General features: G+C 41.9%; 1 protein-coding gene across 2 annotated transcripts in view; it reads left to right on the forward strand.

Moving 5' to 3' along the window:
* Positions 1-27,879, forward strand: part of LOC129771828 (muscle calcium channel subunit alpha-1) — a 156,508-nt gene that overhangs the window by 111,751 nt on the left and 16,878 nt on the right. For both annotated transcript variants that reach the window (XM_055775899.1, XM_055775897.1), the window contains exons 24-25: positions 15,218-15,261; positions 23,667-23,800. In XM_055775899.1, coding sequence (XP_055631874.1) covers positions 15,218-15,261; positions 23,667-23,800 — 178 coding nt within the window. The remainder of the gene's footprint in view (positions 1-15,217; positions 15,262-23,666; positions 23,801-27,879) is intronic.

A 27,879-nucleotide genomic window follows, 5' to 3' on the forward strand; every position in this document is an offset into this window, starting at 1 on the left:
TTTGATTCAGTATCTTAACTCAGTCTATGCAATCATCTTGAAAGGAACAAAAAAGAACCTCACATTCTAGCCTCTAGTAGCGTACAATAGATATGAACAGAAGAGAGGATTCGAGCATGCGCAATCAACCATCTTTTCCAACCACGCTGTGTGCGATATCATTCGAGGTTGGATACGAAAGGTTTTTTGAGAAAAATCTGCATTTTATGGTGTTTTATCTTGGCGCACTCTAGCTTCTCATCCTGGGAACGCTCGTTCGATTCTTCCTCGTATCCACTGGTTCCGTGACCAGGGCTCGGCATAGTCATAGTCAACTGAGGATAGTCAGCTGACTATCTGGCTGACTTTTTCCGTATTCAGTTGGAAATGACTTTTGGCTTTTTCACGCAGTTTCTCCGCCCAAAACGACTAAACAGTCAGTCGGGCGTTTAGTCATTTCCCCCTCTACGACTCGACTATCTCATTTCATACTTCCCAGTCAAATTGTCTTCATTGCATTTTGAAGTGACTTCCCTCAGAACGAATTCGTTCCTCTCTGTCATGTATCACGCAAGCATGTATCGATGGTGGTTTGACATGTACTCTAAGTGAGCTAGATTTTTTGTATCATACACGAAAATTACTCATACGCATAAAATAGCATGCAGTGTATGTGTGCGCTAAATAAGATCAGACAACTGGCTTCTTACTCTTCTTCATCGTCCAAAAAGGAAGTCATGACATGAAGAGGCCAGACTTGCCATATATTATAAAATTTCGGATTTTTAAATTTCTGTTTTTATGAATCGTGATATCTATAATATAATAATGATATCCATAACAACTCGTCCAAGATTGTCCGGAGAGTCTTTACTCGTTGATTCGTGCAAAACAACGGCGCTCAACTCCATTGCAATTCAGGAACAACTTGATAATTGTGACCAGGGCTAGTTATTTTCGAAGCTAATAAATGTGATTGAATTTTATTCATACAACTCTCACTTCCACTACAGTCATTTTCGGTGGATTAATTTCAGTGTATCGGGGTGAAGTGGAAACGAAATATTCTCTACGCATACAGTAACATTGATTCTTTTGTTTCGTTCCTTTCCTCTTTCGTTCTCTTAAAAGTATAAGAGCAGAAGCTTTCACTGACGATTAAAACTGTTTGAACGGGTTATATTTATTTTCATTTCGCATGTTAGAGGATGCTTGCTTCTTTCAAACGTAAGTTTTATTTTACCAGAATGGATCGTCGCGGACCGTGTTCATAATTCTTCAATCACTTGTAAATAACATGTTTCTCTGTTATTTGGAATACATGATTGTTACAGAAAATGTAATAAAATGAAAGACGGCACAGATCGGACTATTCCTTTCTCGAGTTTTTCACCCTCTCTAAGGGTGAAAAGAATAGTCCAATTTGAGCTGTCTTCATTTTATTATATTTCCTGTATCAAACATGTATTCCATGTTACGAAAAAGCATATCATTTGCAAGTACGCTGGATTCTTTTTTATGCGTTTTTTGCGTGATATTTTTTACGCTATTCGCTCAAAATTACGCGATTTTTTTATGCGATTTGCTTGAAATTACGCGATTTTTTTACACGATTTGCTCGAAATTACGCGATTTTCGACTAGGTCTGCGCTTTCAGCGTGCCCACGCAGAATTGCGAGCGCACGCACAAACGCATACACAACGCCGGAAGCACGCGCACGCACATACCATTGGGTCCACAAACACGCACACACACGCGCAAACATGCACAAACATGTGCACAAAAACGCGAGCGCACACAAACATACAAATGGACGCACAGATGCGCACAAACGCGCACACACAAGCACATACACGCGCACAAACGTGCACACGCACAGACGCACGCACGGAAAGAATCAAGCACACACGTGCACACACGCACACAAATACGCACAAATACGTGCACACGTACGCACACACACCCACACATGCCCATGCACAAAAAACGCGCACACCTGCACACAAGCAAGAAAAAACACGCACAAACGCACGTACACACGCGCACACAAACACGCTCAAATGCGCGCAAACACGCCTACACATGCCCGCGCATAAAAAAAGCGCACACCTGCATGCAAGTAAAAAAAACAGGCCCAAACGCACGCGCACACACGCACACGAACACCCAAAAAACGCGCGAACATACACAAACACCCACACAAATACACGTGCACAAACACAAACATCGGGCTGTCGAATACTCGGCTATCCGGACTCGAAGCTGACCGGTATCCAATATCCGACCAAACTACTATCCGTTTCATCACTAATTTCACACTGACAACTAGCGCCGGTAAATAATTACTCCTGCAGGCATACTACACAACCCTCACTGCACCGTTTTCATTAGTTTCAGTGAATAAGTTTCGAATGCAACAAGGAAACATTCATTTCTATACAAACTGCCAGAATACATGGATGCTACAAATTAATTTCCAAGTGACGATTTCTAACGTCGCTTTTGTTTGCAGAATGAAAGGAATCAACGTGAAATGAAAGGAATATGTACGAAAGAGACGAGATATTTTTCTTATTGTGCGTGAAAAGAGAATAGATATATGTTTAGCCTGCATGGTTCTGGTTCTGTTCTGAGAAGCGATAGACACATTATTGAGTGACGATGTGCTAATTGAAGTGAAATTGTTAGGCCCTGATTGTGACTCTTGCGCAATCCATGACCGTAGTACCGAATGTTTCGTGTACGGCCGATACGAGTTAAAAAAATTAAACTAAATTTATTGCGTTGGGAGCGATGTTCCTTATTTATTGAGGACTAAAAAGGAACTGAACATTATATGTATGCTAGAGTTTCACAAATCCTATCTGACTAGCATTATCTTATTCTTACACATTTTCTCGTCTCGTTCTTATCTCCTCTCTTTCGTTATCTCGTTCTGTATGTACATACGCATGGCAGGGGTCTGGTTTTAATGACGGATCGTTATCCTAGGATACGTGCTGATGAAATGGTACAGTACTGTGTTAACTCGAGAATATCTTGTTGGCTTCATGGACTTGCTATCAAAGCGGTGAGAAGAATGTTCAGGCCAGAAATTGATGGACAGTGAAACAGCATCGACATCACATCGAGTTCCAGCTTCATCTAATTTTAGTGAAAATGTGAATGACATGAATACTGAATTCGACTATGAGTATACCGTCGATGAAGCAAAACTGACAGAAATTTGGTCCGAAGAAAGACCCCCTATTGTCTGATCTTATCTTGGCTATTTTGCACGCTATTTACTAATACTAACGCGAGGACCTGATAACTGTCTAAGTTCGTTGGTTTGAGTTCACAATGGGTAGACAATAAACCGTCCATTAATGGGGCAACTACTTTTTTGCATCAGAAATCAAGTTTCCGTTCCTCTTTATATGGACGTAAAAACAAGATTGCGTACGCGGGTAACAATTTCGTTTCTAGGGGGGTAGAAATGTGTATTGAAGTCAGTTGAATGAAGATGCGGATTTGTATTCATTAGTCGCGTCAGTTAGAATAATCACTGACTGGATTAGTTCTTCAGTCATCCTCGCTAGTCAACGCTAGTCAATGCATTTTCTAGTCAATTCACATTTTGTGACGACGACTGTCAAAGTAGTTCTAGTCGAAGCGAAGCTACTGAGGGTAGAGACGGTCTTCATTTTTCACCTTCGCAGATTTCGGGCCCTTTTTTTATCCAAAATATATATTTTATTAAGGCTCATATGGCGTCAGCCTAACGGGGCCGGGAGTTCAATATTTCGACAATGTTTGCTTAAAACTATGTTAGTAATATGTAACCGATTACTCGCGGTTGGCTCGAGGTTAGTATTACAAGTGTTCTCATAATTGGTATGTTGCAGTCTTCGATGCTCTGTACGTGTGTCCGACACGGGATACTTCCTATTGGGATGCAGCTGACCATTAATCAGCAACGCCCCCCTATTCTGTACCCCATATCTAGCGTGGTGCGTCTTTCTCGACTCGAGGAATCCAGGATAGAATGGTCACTAGCCGGCGCAAACATCAGCTCGTGTAGAGTTGTCATGAGCGGTACAACCTTTGGCTCTTGTTGAATGATCAGTGGACTGCACAACCTTCGGCCCGTGCATCTGTAAAGAGTGTGTGTATGTATTGCCGCGACTAAGTAAAAGTTTATCGATCGGATAGGAGGGATATGAAACGGGGACACAACGAAGGAAACATCATTAAACGTTGACATCGGCGTTTCTGAGGAACAGGTATAGATGAAGCAGAAGATCAGGATCACGGCTACCTAAGATATTCCGGACGGGGATATCCGATTTTCTGCCTTGTGCTCTCAGTGCTCTAGAGAGCTGAAAGCGAGCAGCATGGAACCGGATACACGACCAGACCACATGCTCGATGTCGTGGTAGCCATCGCCACAATCAGAAAGATTGTTTGCTGCGAGCCCAATGCGATAGAGATGCGCGTTTAGGTTGTAGTGATTGGACATAAGCCGAGATATCACGCGAATGAAATCACGACCTACATTCAATCCCTTGAACCATGCACTTGTCGAGACCTTAGGGATAATCGTGTGTAACCAACGACCGAACTCATCACCACTCCACATGCGCTGCCAACTTACGAGCCTATACTGACGAGGAATGTGGAAAAATTCATTATAAGCAATTTGCCTTTCAAAAAGTGTGCCTTCTAAAGCGCCCACCTTAGCTAGCGAGTCCGCTTTCTCATTCCCCGGAATCGAGCAATGAGAGGGAACCCATGCTAAGGTAATCTTGAATAATTTTTCGACCAAAACTCTCAATAGTTGTCTTATTCTTGTTAGGAAATAAGATGAGCGTTTATCAACTTTCATTGAGCGGATTGCCTCTATTGAGCTGAGACTGTCTGAAAAAATAAAATAGTGGTCGATGGGCAATGTTTCAATGATCCCTAATGCGTAATATATTGCACCCAGTTCAACGACATACACGGAACAAGGATCTTTGAGTTTGAAAGAGGCACTGGAATTTTCATTGAAGATGCCGAAGCCAGTGGACCCGTTTATGAATGAACCGAAGAGTAAGCAGGGTTCTCCTGCCAAAACTTCGAGGCCCATCGTATGTGTCGAATGCAAACACCCCATGGGTATACGCAAGCAACGATATTGTATTCTCTCCAGCTTGAGAATATGAATCCTGGCAGCTGATCGGAAGCAAAAACTGCCATATTCTAACACTGATAATATCGTTGTTTTGTACAACTGAATGAGGTCTCCTGGATGGGCACCCCACCATGTTCCGGTAATTGTTTGGAGAAAATTGATTCTTTGCTGGCATTTCTGTTTCAAATACGCAATGTGTCTCCCCCAGGTACACCTAGAATCAAAATATACACCCAGGTATTTGAAAAACATAGAGTGTTGGATCGTTTTGCCGGATAGGTGAAGCTGGAATTGGGCGGGTTCGTGCTTCCTAGAAAAAACGACCATTTCAGTTTTCTCCGTAGAGAATTCGATACCCAGCTTGAGGGCCCACGAGAACAGATTGTTCAGGGTACCTTGCAACGACTTTTGCAGAACGACGGGATTAGTACCCGTGATGGAAATAACTCCATCGTCTGCAAGTTGTCTCAGCGTGCAGTCTCTAGTTAGACAATCATCCATATCATTGACGTAAAAACTGTACAAGAGGGGGCTTAGGCAGGAGCCTGGCGGTAGGCCCATAAAACTGTAACGAGAAGATTTCGAGCTGCCATGAGAGAAAATCATGTGCTTTTCTGACAGTAAATTGTACAGGAAATTGTTGAGAATTGGTGAAAGTCCACGATTATTCATCATAACCCGCTCAGCTTTTGAGACGTGCAGACGTTTTTTCGATTGCGCATATCACAAGTGAAGTACCTACCGTTGTAAAATTCGAATTTATACAGTGCCGTGTCGCGTGATAAGTGTTCGATGAGGCGAGAAAACACGTTCAAAATTGACTATTCTCAAATTGCCGCTAAGCCATCAGTAGAGAAACTTTTTGGCTTTTGTCGCTCAGTTCTCGGACTGAATAAAGAGGACATAAAAAGACTCCAGTGGCACAGAGGTGATGCGTGTGCGTTCGTTAAGGTCAGTGACTTGACACTCGCTCAAAAGATCGTTGACGAGCATGACGGAAAACATGAAGTGGAGAACGAAGGAAAAAAACTAAAACTTCGAATAACATTAGAGGATGGGAGTGTTGGAGTACGTGTTCACGATCTTCCCGAAGATGTGTCGGAAAGAAAGGTCGTCGAATTTCTAACACAGTTCGGAGAAGTATTCTCGATCCGCGAAGTTTCGTGGTGTGAAAACACCGAAGACGAAGGCATACCACCAGAATAAGAAACTACTCTACCAAAAAAGCTACGCGAACGTGACGAAACAGAAAAATAGGTTAACTACCGGTCAACAACCAAGAAAATCAGCTGGTGCGAGACCATCAAACACGAAGATCGTCGGTCAAAAGTCCTCCGTTCCATCACTGTCATCATCGAAGGCTTACCCAGAACTGCCGAGTGTCACAAGCCAAGCTGAACCTTCAGGTTCCAAATCGAATGTAAACAGCCAACCCGAAACCGCTCTAACTCCGAAAACGAACCCAAGCAGTCAGTCTGCAACTCAAATACAACGAACGAAATCTTCGTCGTCCCTACTAACACCACCGCAAGCTGTCGTGGCGGTGGACGACTTTTTCAAAAAGCCAACGCTGCAATCGCAAAGCAAAAGCAGCAATGGTAACGAAACTGACGATTCTAATACATCTATGGGTAGCAGACAGAACCGAGGACGACCGGCTGGTAAAAAACCCCGCCGGGAGGACACCGACGAGGATAGGATTGAGGTAATGCTCATTTAAATGGCCCTCACATCGTACAACATTTCGTCCATCAACATCGCCACTATTACGAACCCCACGAAACTAAACGCGCTACGAAACTTCATCAACAGCCAAAGCCTCGACATCGTGTGTTTGCAAGAAGTAGAGAACGACCAGCTCTCCTTGCCAGGTTACGTCGTTTTCTTCAATGTAGACCACACGAGAAGAGGGACAGCTATCGCTTTGAAGGAACATATACAGGTAACTCACGTCGAGAGAAGCCTGGACAGCCGATTACTTGCGTTGCGAGTGCAAGATACGACGATTTGCAATATTTACGCGCCCTCCGGTTCTACGCAACGCGCCGTTCGAGAGACTTTCTTCCATGAAACGCTTCCCTACTATCTTCGGCATCATACGACGAATGTGGTGTTGGCGGGTGATTTTAACTGCGTGTTTCGAACATGCGATTCAAGCAGCCCGAATGCGAGCCCCGCTCTGAAAACAGTCGTCCAACAACTACAGCTGCATGACGTATGGGAGAAACTGTGTCCTCGTGACAATGGTTTTACGTACGTCTGTCGAAATGCTCAGTCGCGCCTGGACCGCATATATGTAAGCAGCGGTCTGCGCGACCATCTACGAGTGGCAAATGCCCATGTCTGTTCTTTCACTGACCACAAAGCGCTGACACTTCGACTTTGTCTCCCAAATCTTGGACTAGAGCATGGCCGTGGTTTTTGGTCCCTAAGACCATATCTCCTGACCGATGAGAACGTTGCGGAACTTCAGTACCAGTGGCAATACTGGACCCGTCAACGGAGAAATTATGGCTCTTGGATGGAATGGTGGATTTCGTTCGCGAAGCCAAAAATAAAACGATTTTTCAAGTGGAAGTCTCGAGCTGTCTTCAATGAATTCCACAGAGAACATCAGTGTCTTTACAGCGAGCTACGGCAAGCTTACGACGGGTACAACCAGCATCCAGAAATGTTGACCACTATCAACCGACTTAAAGGCAAAATGTAAGCGCTTCAACGAAGATTTTCTCACACATTTATGAGAATCAACGAAACGCACGTGGCGGGAGAACCCATATCCATATTCCAGTTAGGGGAGAGACGAAGAAAAAAAAAACACCATTACACAGCTACAGACAGAGGGAGATGAAACAATAACACATCCACGAGCGATCGAAGCGCACATGGTCTCCTACTTCTCGACACTCTACTCAGAGGAGACGAAAGAGGCAAATGGGAACAAATTTCTTTGCGAGAATATTGTTCCATCAAACGACGATGTCTGCATGCGTGACATCACGACGGCAGAAATCTGGGCTACAATAAGAACGAGCGCACCACGAAAGTCCCCTGGCTGCGACGGTATTCCATGAGAATTTTACCACCGCATGTTTGATGTCATCCACCGTGAGTTAAACTTACTACTTAATGAGGCGCTCTGCGGTAATATTCCTGCAGCATTCGTGGAGGGCATCATCGTGCTGGTCAAGAAGATAGGCGGCGATAACACAGCCCATTCATATCGGCCGATCTCACTGCTCAACAGCGATTACAAGCTGTTCTCCCGTATCTTAAAAACCAGACTGGAGCGGGTGATGAGAGAACACCACGTTCTAAGCGATGGACAGAAATGCTCGAACTCCGAGCGCAACATCTTCCAAGCCACTCTCGCTCTGAAAGATCGGATAGCGAGTCTTCGGCACAACCGTCGTGCTGGAAAGCTAATAAGCTTCGATCTCGATCATGCGTTCGATCGCGTCCGACACTCTTACCTTTTCGAGACCATGCGGACGCTCGGTTTTAACCACGATTTTATTACACTACTCTCGCGCATTACTAGTCGATCCACTTCTCGACTACTAATCAACGGACATCTCTCTCGTTCGTTTCAAATACAACGATCGGTACGGCAGGGGGACCCTTTGTCTATGCACCTCTTCGTACTGTACCTTCATCCTCTGGTGAGCAGGCTTGAACGTGTGTGCGGCAACGATCTGCTGGTCGCGTACGCAGACGACATCAGTGTGATCGTCACATCGACAAATCAAATCGAAGAAATGTATGGGCTGTTCACTCACTTCGAGAGGGCTGCTGGAGCGAAATTGAACATACGCAAAACTGTTGCTATTGACGTTGGCTTTTGCGAAGGTGGAATTATCAATACTCAATGGCTACAAACAGCCAATGTAGTCAAGATATTGGGTGTTATTTTCACAAACTCCATACAGCAAATGACAACTTTAAACTGGAATGCGCTGGTGGGGAAATTTTCGCAACAATTGTGGCTGCAATCTCTTCGCACGCTGACGCTGCACCAAAAGATCATTATGCTGAATACTTTCGGTACCTCCAAGATATGGTACATTTCGTCGATTTTACCACCGTTATGCGTGCATACAGCAAGAATTACATCAACGATGGGATCGAGGGATGGTAGCCCGTGTTCCAATGATGCAGCTGGCGCGCAATAAAGAAAAGGGAGACCTGAAGCTGCAATTACCAGCGCTTAAATGTAAAGCGCTCGCAATAAACCGACATTTGCAAGAGATCGAATCCCTTCCCTTCTATAGATCCCTTCTATTCCAAACAAATCCTCGACCGCGAATCCCAATAGATCTTCCTGACCTTAAACAAATCCTATCCAACTTGTCCCAAATTCCCCACCAAATACAAAGAAATCCCTCTGTCGGTCAAATCCACCAGCATTTCGTCAACCATACTGAACTGCCAAGGGTGGAACGGAAAAGTCCAACAGTGAACTGGTCACGCGCTTGGCGAAACATAGCAGTAAAGCAGCTCACTTCAACACAGCGGACTAAACTTTACTTGCTCGTGAACGAAAAAATCGAGCACCGAAAATTATTATGCGTGATGCGACGAGTAGACAATGAGAACTGCGAACATTGCACCAATCAAACAGAGACACTCATTAACAAATTTCGCACATGTGCTCGCGTCGTGCCGGCTTGGACGGCTCTTCAACAAAGAATTTTCGGCATTGTAGGTGGATGGAGAATGTTCGATTTTGAGGACCTGATCAAACCTGTTTTAGCAGGAATAAGCAAAATACAAAGAGAGAAAATCTTGAAACTCTTTATTATTTACATCTGTTTTGTTAACGAGTGTAACGGTAGAATTAATGTAGATGAACTGAATTTTCACCTAGATATAAATGTTTGACGAAATGTAAGAACAAAACAATTTTTGTATAAATTAAGACAAGCAAAATAAACTACTTTTACAAATAAAAAAAAAATTGAGGCAGTGGAGTACGTCTCTGCACCTCAGTGATGGGGAAAATGTGTTGCAGTCTAGAACGCTGCAGATAAAGAGGGGGATATTCTAAGGCGACTCTTTCAGCACGCTTCGGTTTTGTCTGGCACTGAACCCCCTCAGTAGGACGCTCAATAGAAACGGTCATGGCTATAAAATAAGGTATGGCGACGGCGCCCACGAAGAAGTGACCCATACCTTCTACATGGATGATCTCAAGGTCTACGCTGATTCACGTCAGCGTCTAGGTGTAGCTATCCGGGTTGTCGAAGAAATAAGCAGGGACATCTGTATGGAGTTCGGCCTCGACAAGTGCCGCTGTGTCCATCTGCTGAAAGGGCAGCTTACCGAATCCGGAGGCTACGAGGTCTATGACGGCGAGTTTATAAGAGACATGGTTCATGGCGAATCCTATAAATATCTTGGATTCCGACAGCTCACCGGGATTCGCCACTCCGACATCAAGACGGAGCTGCGAGACAAGTTCTTGAGTCGAGTGAACTGTGTCCTGAGGACTTTCCTCAACGCGGGGAACAAGGTACGCGCGATCAACACATTCGCGGTTCCCCTGCTGACCTTCAGTTTTGGTGTAGTCAAATGGAGCAAAACTGACCTAGAGAACCTTGAGAGGAGGATGAGGAAACAAGGGGAACAAGGTACGCGCGATCAACACATTCGCGGTTCCCCTGCTGACCTTCAGTTTTGGTGTAGTCAAATGGAGCAAAACTGACCAAGAGTACCTTGAGAGGAGGATGAGGAAAGCATTCAAAGAGGCCGGAATGCACCATCCTCAATCGGCACTGGAGAGAGTTTCACTACCACGCAAAGAAGGGGGACTTGGAATCGTCGACATTTCTGCACTGTGTGTTGCCCAGGTACGACAACTGCGCGAGTACTTCGCAGAACGCGCCAACCAAAACGCGCTATACCGGGCTGTCTGCGCCGCTGACAGAGGATACAGCGCTCTGCACTTGGCGCAAGCGGAGTACCAACTAAACTGCAATCTGCAGACAGTGGAGGAGAAGATTGCAGCTTGGAAGCAGAAGGCAGTGCATGGTGCCCACCCCCATCAACTGGACCGGCCACACGTCGACAAGGCCGCATCTAATCTGTGGCTAACGCGTGGTGAACTCTCTTCAGTAGTAGAAGCCGACATGATAGCCATCCAGGACAGGATAATGCCGACGAGAAACTGCAGGCGGTACGTCTGGCATCAAGACGTTGATGACATTTGCCGGATGTGCCATCAACCAGGTGAAAACATAGAGCACATTATGGGAGGCTGTCCGGTTTTGGCCAACGCAGCCTACACCGAACGCCACAACAACGTGGCCCGTATTGTTCATCGACAACTGGCGCTCCAATGTGCTCTACTGGAAGACAACGTACCAAACTACCGGTACCTGCCTGCACCTGTCGTGGAAAATGACCGTTTCAAGCTGTACTGGGATCGCACTGTTCTGACCGACCTCTCGATCCACCACAACCGCCCAGATATAATGGTTTACGACAAGAGCGACCGCAAAGTCACCATCATCGATGTCGCTATTCCACTGAACCAGAATCTGGAGGAGACCCACGGTCGCAAAATATGCAAGTACCGACCATTGGCCGTGGAGCTCAAGGAACTGTGGGGGCTAAGGGAGGTCCCAAGAATTGTTCCAGTCGTTCTCTCTGGAACTGGAATTATCCCGAAAACACTTCTGGAAGCGCTAAAGGTGTTGAACATCGAGAAGGAATTGGCCGGCATCCAAAAGTCGGTCATCCTTAGCACCTGCGCGATTGTCCGACAATTCCTCGGTCAGGACTAAAACAGCACGAGCATGCAGATACGTGCATTCCGCAGAGCCTAGTCCCCCTTTGGCATTCAGAAGCCCGGGGGCAGGTGAAAATTCTGGCTAGGTTCGCCTAGTTAAGAAGTGAGATAAGTCTGCCAAAAAAAAATATGAAGCTTCTCTGAGAGAATTTCCATGGAAACTGAATCAAATGCCCCTTTGATATCGAGAAAAACGGAAGCCATTTGTTCTTTGCGAGCAAATGCGATTTGGATTTCAGAAGATAGCAGCGCGAGACAATCATTTGTCCCTTTACCTCGGCGGAAGCCAAACTGCGTATTTGACAGCAAATTGTTCGTTTCGACCCACTTGTCCAAACGAAGTAGAATCATTTTCTCTAACAATTTACGAATACAGGATAACATTGCAATCGGCCTATATGAGTTGTAATCGCAAGCCGGCTTGTTGGGTTTCCGTATGGCTATCACTCTCACTTGTCTCCAGTCATGCGGGACAATATTCAGCTCCAGAAACTTGTTGAACAAGTTCAGCAAACGCTGTTTTGCCAAGTCGGGAAGATTCTTCAACAAGTTGAATTTAATCTTGTCCGACCCCGGAGCTGAATTGTTACATGAGAGAAGAGCAATTGAGAATTTCACCATCGAAAAATTCTCATAATCGCTTTGAAGTGGAATGTCGCGTACGACGTTTTGTGCAGGAACGGTGTCGGGGCAAACCTTCCTTGCAAAGTTAAAAATCCAACGGTCAGAGTATTCCTCACTTTCGTTTGTATGGTTCCAGCCACGCATTTTCCTAGCCGTATACTAAAGAGTGCTCATAGCGGTCTCCCTTGACAAACCAATATCCACGCTTTTTTGCTTTAATCAATCCTTTTAGTTTGGCTTCTAGAGCTTGGTACTTTAGAAACCATTCCACTAATCCAGTTTTCCTGAGTTTTTTGAAAGCGGATGATTTTTCAAGGTAGACCTTTGAACATTCCTTGTCCCACCAAAGTGATGGAGGACGACGTCGGAAAGTGGTAGCCGGTACACGTTTTCTTTGGGCTTGAAGTGCGCTTTCGTAAATCAAACTCGATATAAAGTTCGAGTGGAGGAAGTTCATGCATTGAAACAATTGCTTAAGATATTATATCCGCAAATGTTCTCCAGTCAATATTCTTCGTGAGGTCATACGAAATATTGACTGACTCACGAGAGCTTGATTCATTAGCGATCGATAAAATTATTGGTAGGTGATCACTACCGTGGGGATCTTGGATTACCTTCCACATGCAATCCAGGGATAACGAAGAAGAGCATAGAGATATGTCTAGCATGCTTGCCCGTGCAGGAGGGTTGGCTATTCTGGTTGCTTCCCCAGTATTCAAAACTGTCAATTTGAAGTTGTCGCACAGATCATAAATCAAAGTGACACGGTTGTCATCGTAGAGTGATCCCCATGCTGTTCCATGGGAGTTGAAATCACCTAAGATTACCCGCGGCTCCGGCATTGCCTCGATAGTATCAAAGCCTACCGTAGTTCTGGGAGGGATATATATCGAAGCAATGCAGAGGTCTTTGCCATTGATTTGTGTCTGGCAAGCAACAACTTCAATGCCTGTCATCGATGGGAGAGTGACTCTATAGAAGGAGTGACATTTTTTAATCCCCAATAGTACGCCACCAAACGAGTCATTTCGATCGAGGCGAATAATGTTGAAATCGTGGAAATTCAGCTCATCGGCTGAAGAAAGCCATGTTTCACAGAGAGAAAATACATCACAGTTAGAGCTGTGAACTAAAAATTTAAACTGATCTAGTTTAGGAATGATGCTTCTGCAATTCCACTGTATTACAGTGGTCAAATCCTTGACCTCTTGCACTGAATCAGGCATCGAGGGAAATGAACGCTGCCAAAAAACCACATTTTTCTTTCAAAAATGTTCTCACAATCGGAAGCAAACATAATACTATGCTTTTAAGAGGGTCGTTTATATTTAAAGCATTTAAAATGTTGTCCACCAGGTCAGAAAGCGCAAGCAAGCCAGATTTTGGCTGTTGCCTCGACCGCGAAAAAGGAGCAGACGTGTTGGGTGCTGCTCCGGGAAGTGCTGAGGACCCCTGGTGCGTAGAAGAACCGCTTAAACCAGGAGGTACTTGCTTCGGTCTATTCTCAGCACGTTCGATTCGAGTTTTCATTCCAACTTGGGAAGTTTCGGTTTTCTTTCTGGGGAGTGATGGAAAAGAAGTAATTTTTCTTTTCCTGATGGCACCCTGCGATGTACCGGAACTTCCTGCATTGGGAGCGTCAGCAACAGGCTCGTCTTTCTGTAGAATGGAGTAGGGATTGTCCTGAGTCGTTGGAACGGGACTCTTAAGCATTTCTGCATAAGTCCGCTTGGAACGTTCTTTTAAGGAACGCTTGATTTTTTCCCCTCGTTGTATGTACACCGGGCATTGAGTAAGATCATGAGGAGTCCCGCCGCAATGAAGACACTTGCGCTCTTTCGGGCAAGGATTCTCATCATGGCTCTCTCCACAATCTGCGCAACGTTTTTTGTTGCAACAATAGGCGGCCGTGTGACCGAGTTGCATACATTTGTTGCATTTCATTACCCGGGGTACAAACAACCGAACAGGTAAACGAAGTGCACCTATTGCAACGTAGTTTGGAAGGGCGGAACCCTCAAATGTCACACGAAAAGAGTTTGTCCGATTGAGAACTCTTTTGTCATTTTTAAGTGACACAGATTTCAGTCGATCGCATGCAAGAATCTTCACACTTTTAAGTGAAGAGTTCTTGAAGCGACCGACACCATCGAGTATCTCTTTTCGAGTCAAACCCTTTTCGTTTATTACACCGTCTATTTCAACGTTGCAACAGGGTACGTATACGCGATACTCGATCGCAAAGAGATCACAGATTTCGGGCCCTGTCTTAAAAGTTTTCTTAAAACTTTGATGAAGTTTAGGTAATCGTTGAGTTCTCATTTCATGTGAATGCGAAAATCCCTTTAGTTTAATTATCCTCCTGCTGCTCCCTACAATCCGTGCAACTCTGAATTTTTATACGTCAGTACATTGTACATGAATGATGCCGAGCATCGCAATGAGGCAGTTTCTATCTGAATGGTTTAACAATTTTAGCAATAACTCACAAAAATGTTCTCGGTCTACTTTCACTTCTGTGTTGCCTGTATATTGTCTAACAATTTTCCTACAAATGTCTTTTATTTCTCCTGTGGCTACCTGTTATTATTATTTTATTATTATTTTATTTATATTATCACATTAAACAAATTGTTAAGCAAATCGAGTTTTCGATATTTTCAGCATTGTCATGAATGATAACTATGCCGCCGCAATCACATCTAACGGTAAGATTATCAACTGGTTTTTTTACGCTTAATATAATATTATATTAAACAATAGCTAGAAGAAACACTAATAAGTAACAAAGTAAAAAAACTAATGCCACTAATTCGATACGATTGTTTACTAAATGGCAGACACTTCTGTTTGTGTGATATTCAGGATATTTTCTCTAGAGTTTGTTTTGACAAGTTTTACTTCGAATTCAGTTAACAACATTTAATACTAAATGGCCTTTTTCAAACCCAACGGTTCGATTCACACAGCACAAGACAACACAATTAGGATTTTGCGGATGTAGTCGCATTTTTTTATTCACTATTTTTTCTTTCGCTTGGATATGATGTACTGTGCTTAGCTACGATTGACATTGATGTAATAGATTAACTGATATACAGCATTTTCATGAGACAGTAAGGACCAATACTGGGCCTTGCTCACTTAAACATTCTAAATTTATTCTTTTTCAAAAAAATACTCGTATTTTTTTTAATTTTAACGATACGCAACTACTGTGTCTACTTTAAGGAGAAACCTTCAAATAAATTAGTTCTCGTGGGTTTCGAGGTGTCGAGACCAAAGAGACCCTAACTGGTTATATAATTTTCGTAAAGTTGATACTTTCTCACATAACATTTAAACATCTAAGATAACGTACTGGGTCGTACTGGATATCATCATATTTACATATACATATTTTACCTCATTTTTGACGTAGGACTACGTCTATCATTTCTGTACCGGGGTGTAAGTTCAAAGCTTCGAAAACGAGAGCGTGAAGCTTGGAGTGCGAGGCTTTAAACGTTAATTCCTCTTTTCCGATCGAGCGGATAAGTATGATTCAAATTCGAAATAAAATGTTCAAGAGTATGAATTGCTTTGAGAACAGGCTATTGAATCAAACAACTCTGTATATGAACGAATGCTCTCTCGGAATCCACTCAATTAGGATTGCGCAACGGTTGATGTACGATCGCTTGAATCTGTGTGTTTCCCTAACACAGATTTCAAAACCAATGAGTATGGGGAAATCGGCATAGCAAAATAGATGCAAGATGCTTTCGTACTTGCATCCATTTCTGCAGACCGGAATAAGTTTCCTCAACACAGATTTCAAAACCAATGGGGAAATGGGCATTGCGAAATAGATGCTATGACTTCATGTGTCATGGCTAAATGTTGATAACAATATGTTGTGATAACGTCGATTGAACAATATGCCTTCAAGTTACATGTCAAAATCAAAACTGCGTGCCTGAAGTTCATCAAATAAAGCAAATTTAAGGTTCGAGAAGTACGTACACTTGTAAGTTGTAAATTCAGAGAGAAATGTAAAATACATTAATCGTTTAGTCATTCTTCCGTTCACAAATTTTGAAAGGTCACAATAAATGAATAAAATGAACAAAGCATCACGTCATACATCAGCCTTGCAACGAAGAACGTAATCTATCAAAATACATGAATTGATCTTAGTTGAGATTTGTTCACAATTGAATTCGGAAATTGTTACGCTCAATCACTAGTTTAATCCATAATTTAACCTTCTACAGCCCAAGCCCGCCTTTAGATGGGCTTCGCGAATTCTCTTTTCATATTATTCAGATATAATTTTCAATGTTCACCCCCACAAGAACGTCTATATAATATTAGGCTGTCAAAAAAGTCCTGCGGTATTTCCGCGAGGTGTCGTTGTAAGCGCGTAGTTCTAGTTGTATTCATTGTATCGAGTCATACTATAGCTTGTTGGAAAGGTATTTTTGCACGCTATAATATAGTCCTTGACAGTGTTTTGTTTGGTTAAGTCGTTCATGATCCGACATATTTTACAGTACTACTATGACAAAGGCAAAATGCATCTCAAGCTGCCAATAAAATTTGTGCAGTTTACGGACCCGATACAGTTTCCATTTCCACCGCACAACGATGGTTTCAACGTTTTCGTTCTGGTGTAGATGTCGTCGAAGATGCACCACGCTCCGGAAGGCCTGTCGTCGAAAATTGCGACTAAATCGCTGAATTAGCCGAGACAACCGGGCATAGTAGCAGCCGTAGCATCGGCCAAGAGCTGGGGATAAGTCATCAAACCGTTATTAACCATTTGAAGAAGCTTGGATTCACACAGAAGCTCGATGTATGGGTGCCACACACGTTGACGCAAAAAAACACCTTTGACCGTATCGACGCATGTGATTCGCTGCTGAATCGCAACAAAATCGACCCGTTTCTGAAGCGGATGGTGACTGGCGATGAAAAGTGGGTCACTTACGACAACGTGAAGCGCAAACGGTCGTGGTCGAAGCCCGCTGAAGCGGCTCAGACGGTGGCCAAGCCCTCATTAACGGCCAGGAAGGTTATGCTGTGTGTTTGGTGGGATTGTCAAGGAATAATCTATTATGAGCTGCTTCCCTATGGCCAAACGCTCAATTCGAACCTGTACTGCCAACAACTGGACCGCTTGAAGGTAGCACTCATGAAGAAGAGGCCATCTTTGATAAACAGAGGCCGCATTGTCTTCCATCAGGACAACGCCAGGCCACACACTTCTTTGGTGACGCGCCAGAAGCTCCGGGAGCTCGAATGGGAGGTTCTTTTGCATCCGCCGTATAGTCCGGACCTTGCACCAAGTGACTACCATCTGTTTTTGTCCATGGCGAACGAGCTAGGTAGTCAGAAGTTAGCCACAAAAGAGGCCTGTGAAAATTGGCTATCCGAGTTTTTTGCCAATAAGGAAGCGAGCTTCTATAACAGGGGTATTATGAAGTTGGCATCTCGTTGGGAACAAGTCATCGAACAAAACGGCGCATATTTGACTTAAAACAGATGATTGTAACTAATTTTATGAACAAATAAAAATTCAAAAAAAATACCGCAGGACTTTTTTGACAGCCTAATATTTTCATCTATTACACATACACATTGTTTTTATGCTGACAGCTATCTGCTAGGAGTATTTTATGTTGAAAGTCGGAAATTTGAGATAAAAGTGGAGTAGGTTTGTTCAGAGAAATAAAAGACTTGGTCAATACACTCAAATAATTACTAAGCCAATGGTAGTCCTACGTCAACATTGTGGTTATATCTTAGGTATAACCTACCCATACATTTGTGTTGATTTCGATGAATAAACTTATATTTGCCTCCAATTGGACATACCAAGGCACCACTCAGTTTCGTATTAGAGGCGATTGTGGTCTGTAAATGGACAAATTAATTGTAATTGGACATATCAACACAACACAATGTGAAAAACAAGTTAAAATTTAAAAATCTAACAAATAACAATCAGAAAAGTGTGCAAAATACATAATCTCATAAAACGGTTGGAAAAAAGGTTGAAAACACTCCTATAAATTTATCGTGTTGTAGAAACTTGCTCAAAGGATGTTTACGAAAATGTCTAATCAGAGGATTAAATGTACAATTGTTCGTATCGCATTACAGGTCTGTCCAATTAGAGGCGAATCCCTGTAATTTTTTTTGAAAATGTTTCACTTTCAAGCGATTCAAAACTTGACACCAGGCGACACCATGATATAAACAATCATGAGATTATCACGAAAACAAATCCCTTTTGTGATTCTATGCACTCTTACCGTAATATAATGAACTTTAGGGAAAATTTTCTCAGAAAATAATTAATTGGCATAATGTTTCTGTTTTTGTTGTTATGTTGAACATTAGTCTTCAAACATCAAGCTATTCTCGAGATATTAAAAGAAAACATTTCCAATTTATTGTAGGACTTCGGTAGTAGTTCCATAGTTTTTAAGATAAAAATTATCAAAGATTTGTCTTACTAAAATCGATACGCACTTTTAAAAAATAACACTTGAGTCAAAAAATGCTGTGGAAAATTCATATTTCCTCCAACCCAAACCCAACCACATGTTGTGTCATTTGTCGATTTCATTTGGAATTGCTCTTTAACAGAAAAACATCAAGAATTTTTTTATAAGTTAGAAGGAGTATCCGAAGAAATCAGAGGTCAAGATGTCGCAGAAAATTTCTAGTAACGGAGATGGGCCGAACGGAGCTGGTACTGAACCGGGAAGCATTCGAGAGCACTTCAACCGGGAAGCGAGCGTTCGGAAGCGCTTCAATCCATCCGAAACAGGAATTCAGCAGTCGAGGGAAGGAAACATTGTGAATTTGTCCCTTGATGCTTGAAGATAAACGACACTATTGGGTGTTATTAACAAAAGAATTGACGTTTGAATTATTTAGTTACAATCTTTATGTGCAACTCGCTTTTTGTTATTTTTGGTATACCTTCAAACATTCACGTTTTCTTACTAAACGCACGTTAATGGGTCCAATCGCAGAACTGTTCATCGATTGATCTTCCAACCGATCCTTTCAGATTACCTTTTACTATAAAATGCCTAATACTTCTACCAAATCGTCTTTATAATATCAAATTATTTTCAGACACAATTCTCGTTCAAGATTTTCCAATCACTTGCAGATAACATGTTTCTCCGTTACATGAAATAAATGTTTGATACAGAATATATTATAGAATAAAGAAAGCCCTAAATCGGACAATTCCTTCCTCAAGTTTTGCTCTTATCAACACATTCGGCGATCCATTTTTATTTATATAGATAGAAGGAGATATTAATTAGTCCAGAGCCGTTACAAAATACTAATGTGTTGTGTAATAATATTATGTTAATAGTTAGCATGACCTTGGTTCGCTCTGGCTGCAAAGAGAACGAAGTTTTGCGTATCCAGCAGCAACGAAATTTGTTTTTTTTTTCATATCTTCATATCTGGTTCTGAATCAGAAATTGACAAATATGTGTGCTTACAGCATGAAAGGGAGTATTATGTCTGACATCCTGTTTGTAGCATGTGAGCGATAAAATGATAGATTTGATCAAACACAGTCAATTAGTGGGAGCCCAAACTTAAAATTGAAATATCTCAAAAGAATGCTTTTGGCGCTAGGTTCGTTTTGGCAGAAACCCGACCATATAGGAGGTAGGAGTGTCGAGCCACCATAGAATCTTGTATTGCCTCCTAAAACCTCCATATACCAAATTTGGTTCCATTTGCTCAATAAGTTCTTGAGTTATGCAGAAATTTGAGTTTAATTTATATGGCAGCCTCCCTTAGAATAGAAGAAAGAGTGTCGAACCACCATAGAAACGTTTATCGATCCCTAAAACCTCTATATGCCAAGTTTGATTCCATTTGCTTGAATAGTTCTCGAGTTATTCAGTCTCCCTCTCCTTTAGAGAGGGGGAATGATTGTCAATCCACCATAGAAATAATTATTGCACCCTAAATCCTCCACATGCCACATTTGGTTCGGTTTGCTTGATTAGTTTTTGAGTTAGGCAAAATCTTTCCTCATTGTTATGGCCTCTTAGAGAGGGGGAGGGGTCTCGAAGTATCATAAGAATTTTCCCCGGTCCCAAAAAACCTCTACATACAAATTTTCACGTCGATCGGTTCAGTAATTTCCGAGTCCATAAGAATCAGAAAGACAGGCAAAAAGACAGACAGAACTCCATTTGTCTGATGATGATGATGATACACTGACATGATGATGACAGAAATACACTTCAATCCTTATTTATTCTTAAACCATACGTTTAAGCTGTGTTTGATTTTATGAATTGAATTATTTGACGAGATTTTGAATTAGAGATTCCAAGTACATGGCCTGTACTTCTATAACAACATTTCCATAAAACTTCTCCGCCTTTTGGACGTATTTCGTATTCTTTATCGATCTGTAAGAAGGATGTAAAATGTCAACTTTGGCACTTACGTAACTTTGCGAGATTACGGCAGTGCAACTCTGGTGTCTGATACGTTGGAAATCACCAGCATCAACGAAGGTCGAAAGAAAACACCCACAGCAAGCCTTCCTTCATCTGTAGGTGTAGTGGGGGCAAATTGGTCATGGAGGGCAAAGTGGTCACCTGCTTGTTTGGTAGTCTAACCATTGACTATAGATGCCATATTGATAGCCTTATGTTTGAAGAATTTAATGACTTTTGAATCACCCTGTTCTTCAGTAGAGATGTCGCATGTCAAAATATAAATAAAAACAGAAATTGCTCTTTCGATAGCCATTAGGCCGTAGTTCTGTACATATGGTGTCTAAGGAATTTCTCGTGAAATTTAGTTTATTCAATCTGATATATTGGACAAATCATCAGTTTGGACGACTGTTCACATATCCTGGGAGAGGTGAACAGATATTTTGTTTGATCTCAGCGATTAATTAGCATAGAAATTACTTTGATGTTTGGGGCCAAAGTAGTCAAACATGAATAACAACTTACAATCTTCTGTTTACTAAAACAGATATACCACATTACATTCTGCTGGATCCCTTTATGGCTTTGACCCAGGATAAATATGCCACTCCAACTAAACCATGCCTCATTATGCGGAACGTTATGTGTTTCTTACTACGTTTTTGTATACATGAAAAAATTTCAATTGAGACTCTAAGTGAATAGGCCAAGCCGAAACGGACGAAAAAACGCATAAATCAATCCCATTTAGCTTGATATGGGCGAGTGACCACTTTGCCCCCACTAGGTGACCACTTTGTCTTCAAGCAAAAAATTTTTTCGATTTTTCACCTTTTCTTCTAATGATGAAAAGTGTACTATTTTGAATTTTCATAGTAAAAGCCGTTTGTTATCTTGAACAACAATGAGTTGAGCTATAATATTCTTCAAGAAACGGGAATTGAAGTGGTATGTGGACGCTGGGAATGGGCATTTTCCCTAGGGTGTACACTATACCCCCACTTCCCCTAATTTCTTGATCCGTTCAGTAATCGGTTTGATACTGCGTTTGAGTAGGACTGCCATTGTCTCTGAGGTGTGCAAATATATTTTATTTTCCATATTTCAATAACAATAACGGTAATAATACATTGTTGGTTATGATTATGAGTATCGTAAGAGCATTCATGATTCAGTCTTTCTCCTTACCATAGACCATTGCTAGAAGAAAAGGTACACGGTTCGTTACTTTTGTAGTTCCATGTTTTGTTCAGTACGTGCTTCACAACTGACCAGTATTCCTCAATTGCCCACATTTCTTTAAACCGTAACGTCCTTCTCTAATTTGAGTACTGGCAACTTACCAAGTTCGACCAGAGTATGCAATCCATCTCATGCTGTTCCTGAAATGGCAGAAGGCCATTTTAGAACTGATCATATTGAATAAGTGACGACGATTTCCAAAATTATTCTTCTTGTTTCGGATAGTATCGAAAGTTCCAGTAGGGGAAATGGGGGAAATTTGGACCCCCTAAGCAAATCCCTAATATTTGCAAAGCTACACTTGTTTTCTCTCAATAAATAATGTTCAATCATTATATCAAACTTCAAATTACCAAATATATCATAAAAAAGAGATGATACCTGGACATTAAAATTTGATGCGGGGTGATTTGGACCATCTGTGGGATGATTTGGTCCAGTGTGTGTTTCATAAAACATACTTATGTTTATGTAAAGTATTTCGGAATCATGTAGCAATCAGTAGCAGTGTTTTGGAATCGATACCAGTTGTCTTGGGCAGATCCCAGACCAGACATATAGTATTGAGACCATTTCGAATACTGCATGAATCTTTTCACTGTTGTGCGAGCATTTTCAAACATTTTCGATGCTTGTTCAAAGAAACCGTCTTGATGGCCTGTGTTGATCTTTCAAGCTCCTCCTTCTTCTGACAATGTCAATCCATCATTTTTTTGTAATTCCGCGACATCTGGAATCGATTAGACCAAAGAAAAGCTTCAAACCTCTGGGACCAATTCACCCCAAGAAACATGACCAAATCACCCCACACTACGTGCAGAAATTGAAATGCAATTAATTTCATTCGTTGTTATCAAACATACAGTTTCGCTGCATAAAATTGTTCCTTTTTTGTAGGCGAACAGAACTTTACTCCACAATACAAGAAAAGTTTGTTCAATCAGCGGAAAAAACGTTAAAACCACGATCGAAAAATTCACACTTTCTGACAATCAAGGTACTTTCTGTGTTCATGCTACCGTTTCCCTCTACTTGTGAAATTTTACCAAAGTTTTTTTACGTTAGGTGCATACGGTTCAACAATAGAAGGAGATGACATAAAAAATCCAACTTGAGCCGTACTTTTTGAGATAAAGGGGTGGTTCAAATCACCCCGTGTTACCCTTCTGGAAGAAATACATTTTGAAAATAATCTGCTATCAACACAGACCCAGGCTAAAACCCAGGCACACTTTTATAAAACTAACTGTAATTCTAACTGAATCCTACTTTCTTTAAACTAATCATGTAAGGTGCAGTTGTTTTGAAAAAGTTTCATAAATAATAGTAATAATGCGTTTTGTTTTGAAAAAATATGTAATATTAACAATTGATTTATCTGCTTTTTACAGTAATAAGTGGAGGTAGCGTAGACACCAAATGTTCCGTAGTAACCAGAGCTGGTCAGCATACCCCGAATAGCCAACTAGATCGTACAAACAAAATAGCGGAAGCAATCGGTTCAGCAGAATGTCTAGTTGGAAGGGTAGGTATTATTTATTATAAATTCGAAGCATCTTGCTATCCCGCATGTAACCTTCTTCAAATTTTGTGTTCACCAAACATTTTAATATGTGTCTCCTGTACGCTCTTTAGTTTAGTTATTTCAACCACTCTAAGCGAAAATATAGCCATAACGTTTCCGAAAAGATCAGAATCATTATCGACTACAGTAGAACCCTGATTATTCTCGGATACTTCGGAAAGGAATTCTTTGTCATTTTTATTTGAATATGATATCCAACTCGGCTGACTCAATGGATGTGCAATAGGTGTCACATTTTCGAAACACTTATAGACGTTATAGAAGTAGACCAAAGACGAAAAATAGTCAACGTTGTTAAATATGATCATGGAGATCAACTCCATTACGTTCCATTACGCGGAATTATTCGTTCGCACGCATGCACTATCTTTAATTTTAGAATTTTGAATTTTTGAAGAAAATTGAACTCTTTTGGCACTAGTCGTGCTTTGAGTTAGTAATCAATGCCGCTGATCCCGTGTTCCCTCGCCATTCCCTCATTGAACGCGCTGGATTTGATGGCAGCGAATCCTCCTTTTGATGGCAGCGATAACCCTCGGAATCTGAGCTAACCTCGGACGACGTGTGGGCACCTTTGCGGGTAGTTGTCTTTTAATTTCTCAGTCTGAGACCCTTTTCGTGGTCCACCGGGACACTCCCATGGCAATTGAAATGTCTTTTTGCGACATTTGCACGTGAGACAAATCACGGATACGCTGCCACTTCGCTGTCAAGCTGTCAAACTAAGGAAATCGGCTTCTTTTACTCGCAGCCTATTATGATATGAATAGAGCTTACGTGAATGCAAAAAAACCCAAAGCATTACATGCATTACATTGAATTTTCATTTATTCATAAAATTAGTTACAATCATCTGTTTTAAGTCAAATATGCGCCGTTTTGTTCGATGACTTGTTCCCAACAAAATACCAACTTCATAATACCCCTGTTATAGAAGCTCGCTTCCTTATTGGCAAAAAACTCGGATAGCCAATTTTCACAGGCCTATTTTGTGGCTAACTTCTGACTACCTAGCTCGTTCGCCATGGACAAAAACAGGTGGTAGTCACTTGGTGCAAGGTCCGGACTATACGGCGGATGCAAAAGAACCTCCCATCCGAGCTCCCGGAGCTTCTGGCGCGTCACCAAAGAAGTGTGTGGCCTGGCGTTGTCCTGATGGAAGACAATGCGGCCTCTGTTTATCAAAGATGGCCTCTTCTTCATGAGTGCTACCTTCAAGCGGTCCAATTGTTGGCAGTACAGGTCCGAATTGATCGTTTGGCCATAGGGAAGCAGCTCATACTAGATTATTCCTTGACAATCCCACCAAACACACAGCAGAACCTTCCTGGCCGTTAATGAGGGTTTGGCCACCGTCTGAGCCGCTTCAGCGGGCTTCGACCACGACCGTTTGCGCTTCACGTTGTCGTAAGTCACCCACTTTTCATTGCCAGTCACCATCCGCTTCAGAAACTTGTCGATTTTGTTGTGATTCAGCAGCGATTCACATGCGTCGATACGATCAAAGATGTTTTTTTGCGTCAACGTGTGTGGCACCCATACATCGAGCTTCTGTGTGAATCCAAGCTTCTTCAAATGGTTAATAACGGTTTGATGACTTATCCCCAGTTCTTGGCCGATGCTACGGCTGCTACTATGCCGGTCTTTCTCGGCTAATTCAACGATTTTGTCGTAATTTTCGACGACAGGCCTTCCGGAGCGTGGCGCTTCTTCGATTTTGCTCCATATTTGCGACACTATAACTCACGAACGACTTAACCAAACAAAACACTGTCAAGGACTATATTATAGCGCGCAAAAATACCTTTCCAACAAGCTATAGTATGACTCGATACAATGAATACAACTAGAACTACGCGCTTACAACGACACCTCGCGGAAATACCGCAGGACTTTTTTGACAGCCTAATATACTTTCATGCTGGGTGTTCGGGTTCGATTCCCGTTCTGGCCGGGGGGGATTTTTCGTCAGAGAAATTTCCTTCGACTTACACTGTGGTCAGAGCTTGCTCCTCGGATTACTTTCAAGGCGTGTTATTTGGCTTAAGAAATCTCAACTAAGTATTAATGAATGACGCTAGTTAATGCATACGTTGAGACAGCAAAAGTTCCACAGGGAACGTTAACGTCATTCAAGAAGAAGATATTTTCATTAAGGCTCAAATGGTGTCAGCATAACGGGGCCCGGAGTTCAATATTTCGACAATATTTGCCTTACAACTATGTTAGTAATATGTAACCGATTACTCGCGGTTGGCTCGAGGTTAGTATTACAAGTGTTCTCATAAATGGAATGTTGCAGTCTCCAATGCTCTGTACGTGTACCCGACACGGAATACTTGCAGGATGCAGCTGACCATTAATCAGCAACGCCTCCCTGGACTGTACCCCATATCTAGCGTGGTGCGTCTTCTCGACTCGAGGAATCCAGGATAGAATGGTTACTAGCCGGCGCAATCATCAGTTCGTGTAGAGTTGTCATGAGTGGTCCAATCCTCAGCTCATGGTGGAGTATCAGTGGGCTGGACAATATTCGACCCGTGTATCTGTAGAGAGTGTGTGTGTATGTATTGTCGCGAATTAGTAAAAGTTTATAGATCGGGTAGGAGGGATATATATATATATAATATATATATATATATATATATATATATATATATATATATATATATATATATATATATATATACTAGCTAACATTAATTGCACCCTAAAGTTTCCATATGCCTAATTTGGTTTAATTTGCTTGATTAATTCTCGGGTAATGCAAAAATTTGTGTTTCATTTGTACGGCAGCCCCCTCTAAGAGAGGGGGAAGGACTGTCTAACCATCATAGAAACATTTATTGCACCCTAAAACTTTCACATGCCAACTTTGGTTTCGTTTGATTGATTAATTTCCGAGTAATGCAAAAAATTGTGCTTCATTTGTATGGCAGCCCCCTCTAAGAGAGGGGGAAGGAGTATCTTATCACCATAGAAACATTTATTACAACCTAAAACCTCCACATGCCAAATTTGGTTTCATTTGCTTGATTAATTCTCGAGTAATGCAGAAATTTGTGTTTCATTTGTATGGCAGCCCCCCCTTTGAGTGGGGGAAGGACTGTCTAACCATCATAGAAACATTTATTGCACCCTAAAACTTTCACATGCCAACTTTGGTTTCGTTTGCTTGGTTAATTTCCGAGTAATGCAGAAATTTGTGTTTCATTTGTATGGCAGCCCCCCCTTAGAGAGGGGGGAGGGGTCTCAAAATATCACGAAAACCTTCCCCGGCCCCAAAAACCCCTACATACCAATTTTCATGTCGATCGGTTCAGTAGTTTCCGAGTCTATAAGAATCAGACAGACAGACAGACATCACTCCATTTTTATATATGTAGATAGATAGATAGTAAAACACATATTCATAGTCGATTTTCATTAGGAGCTCAATTTCAGAAACGCACTCTGGTCATATTTAAAATCATTTTTCTTCCAATTGTCCAATTTTTTATGCCGTAACAACATTGCATAAAAAAATTTGTATATTGTGTACAACTTTGAGCTCAATCGGTTCCGTATTTTTCGAGTTATTGACGCGTACACAAACGAATAGAACATTTTTATATATTCGTCCCTTTACCCCGGGGGAAGCCATACTGCGTATCTGACAACAAATTGTTCGTTTCGACCCACTTGTCCAAACGAAGTAGAATCATTTTCTCTAACAATTTACGAATACAGGATAACATTGCAATCGGCCTATACGAATTGTGATCGCAAGCCGGCTTGTTGGGTTTTCGTATGGCTATCACTCTCACTTGTCTCCAGTCATGTGGGATATTCAGCTCTAGAAACTTGTTGAACAAGTTCAGCTAACGCTGTTCTACAATCAAAAAATTTTCATAATCGCATTGGAGTGGAATGTCGCGTTCGACGCTTTGTGCAGGAACGAAATCAGGACAAACCTTTCTTGCAAATTTGAAAATCCAACGATCAGAGTATTCCTCACTTTCATTTGTATGGTTCCAGCC

The sequence above is a fragment of the Toxorhynchites rutilus genome, chromosome 2, assembly GCF_029784135.1.
Source record: "Toxorhynchites rutilus septentrionalis strain SRP chromosome 2, ASM2978413v1, whole genome shotgun sequence".
NCBI classification, from domain to species: Eukaryota; Metazoa; Arthropoda; class Insecta; order Diptera; family Culicidae; genus Toxorhynchites; species Toxorhynchites rutilus.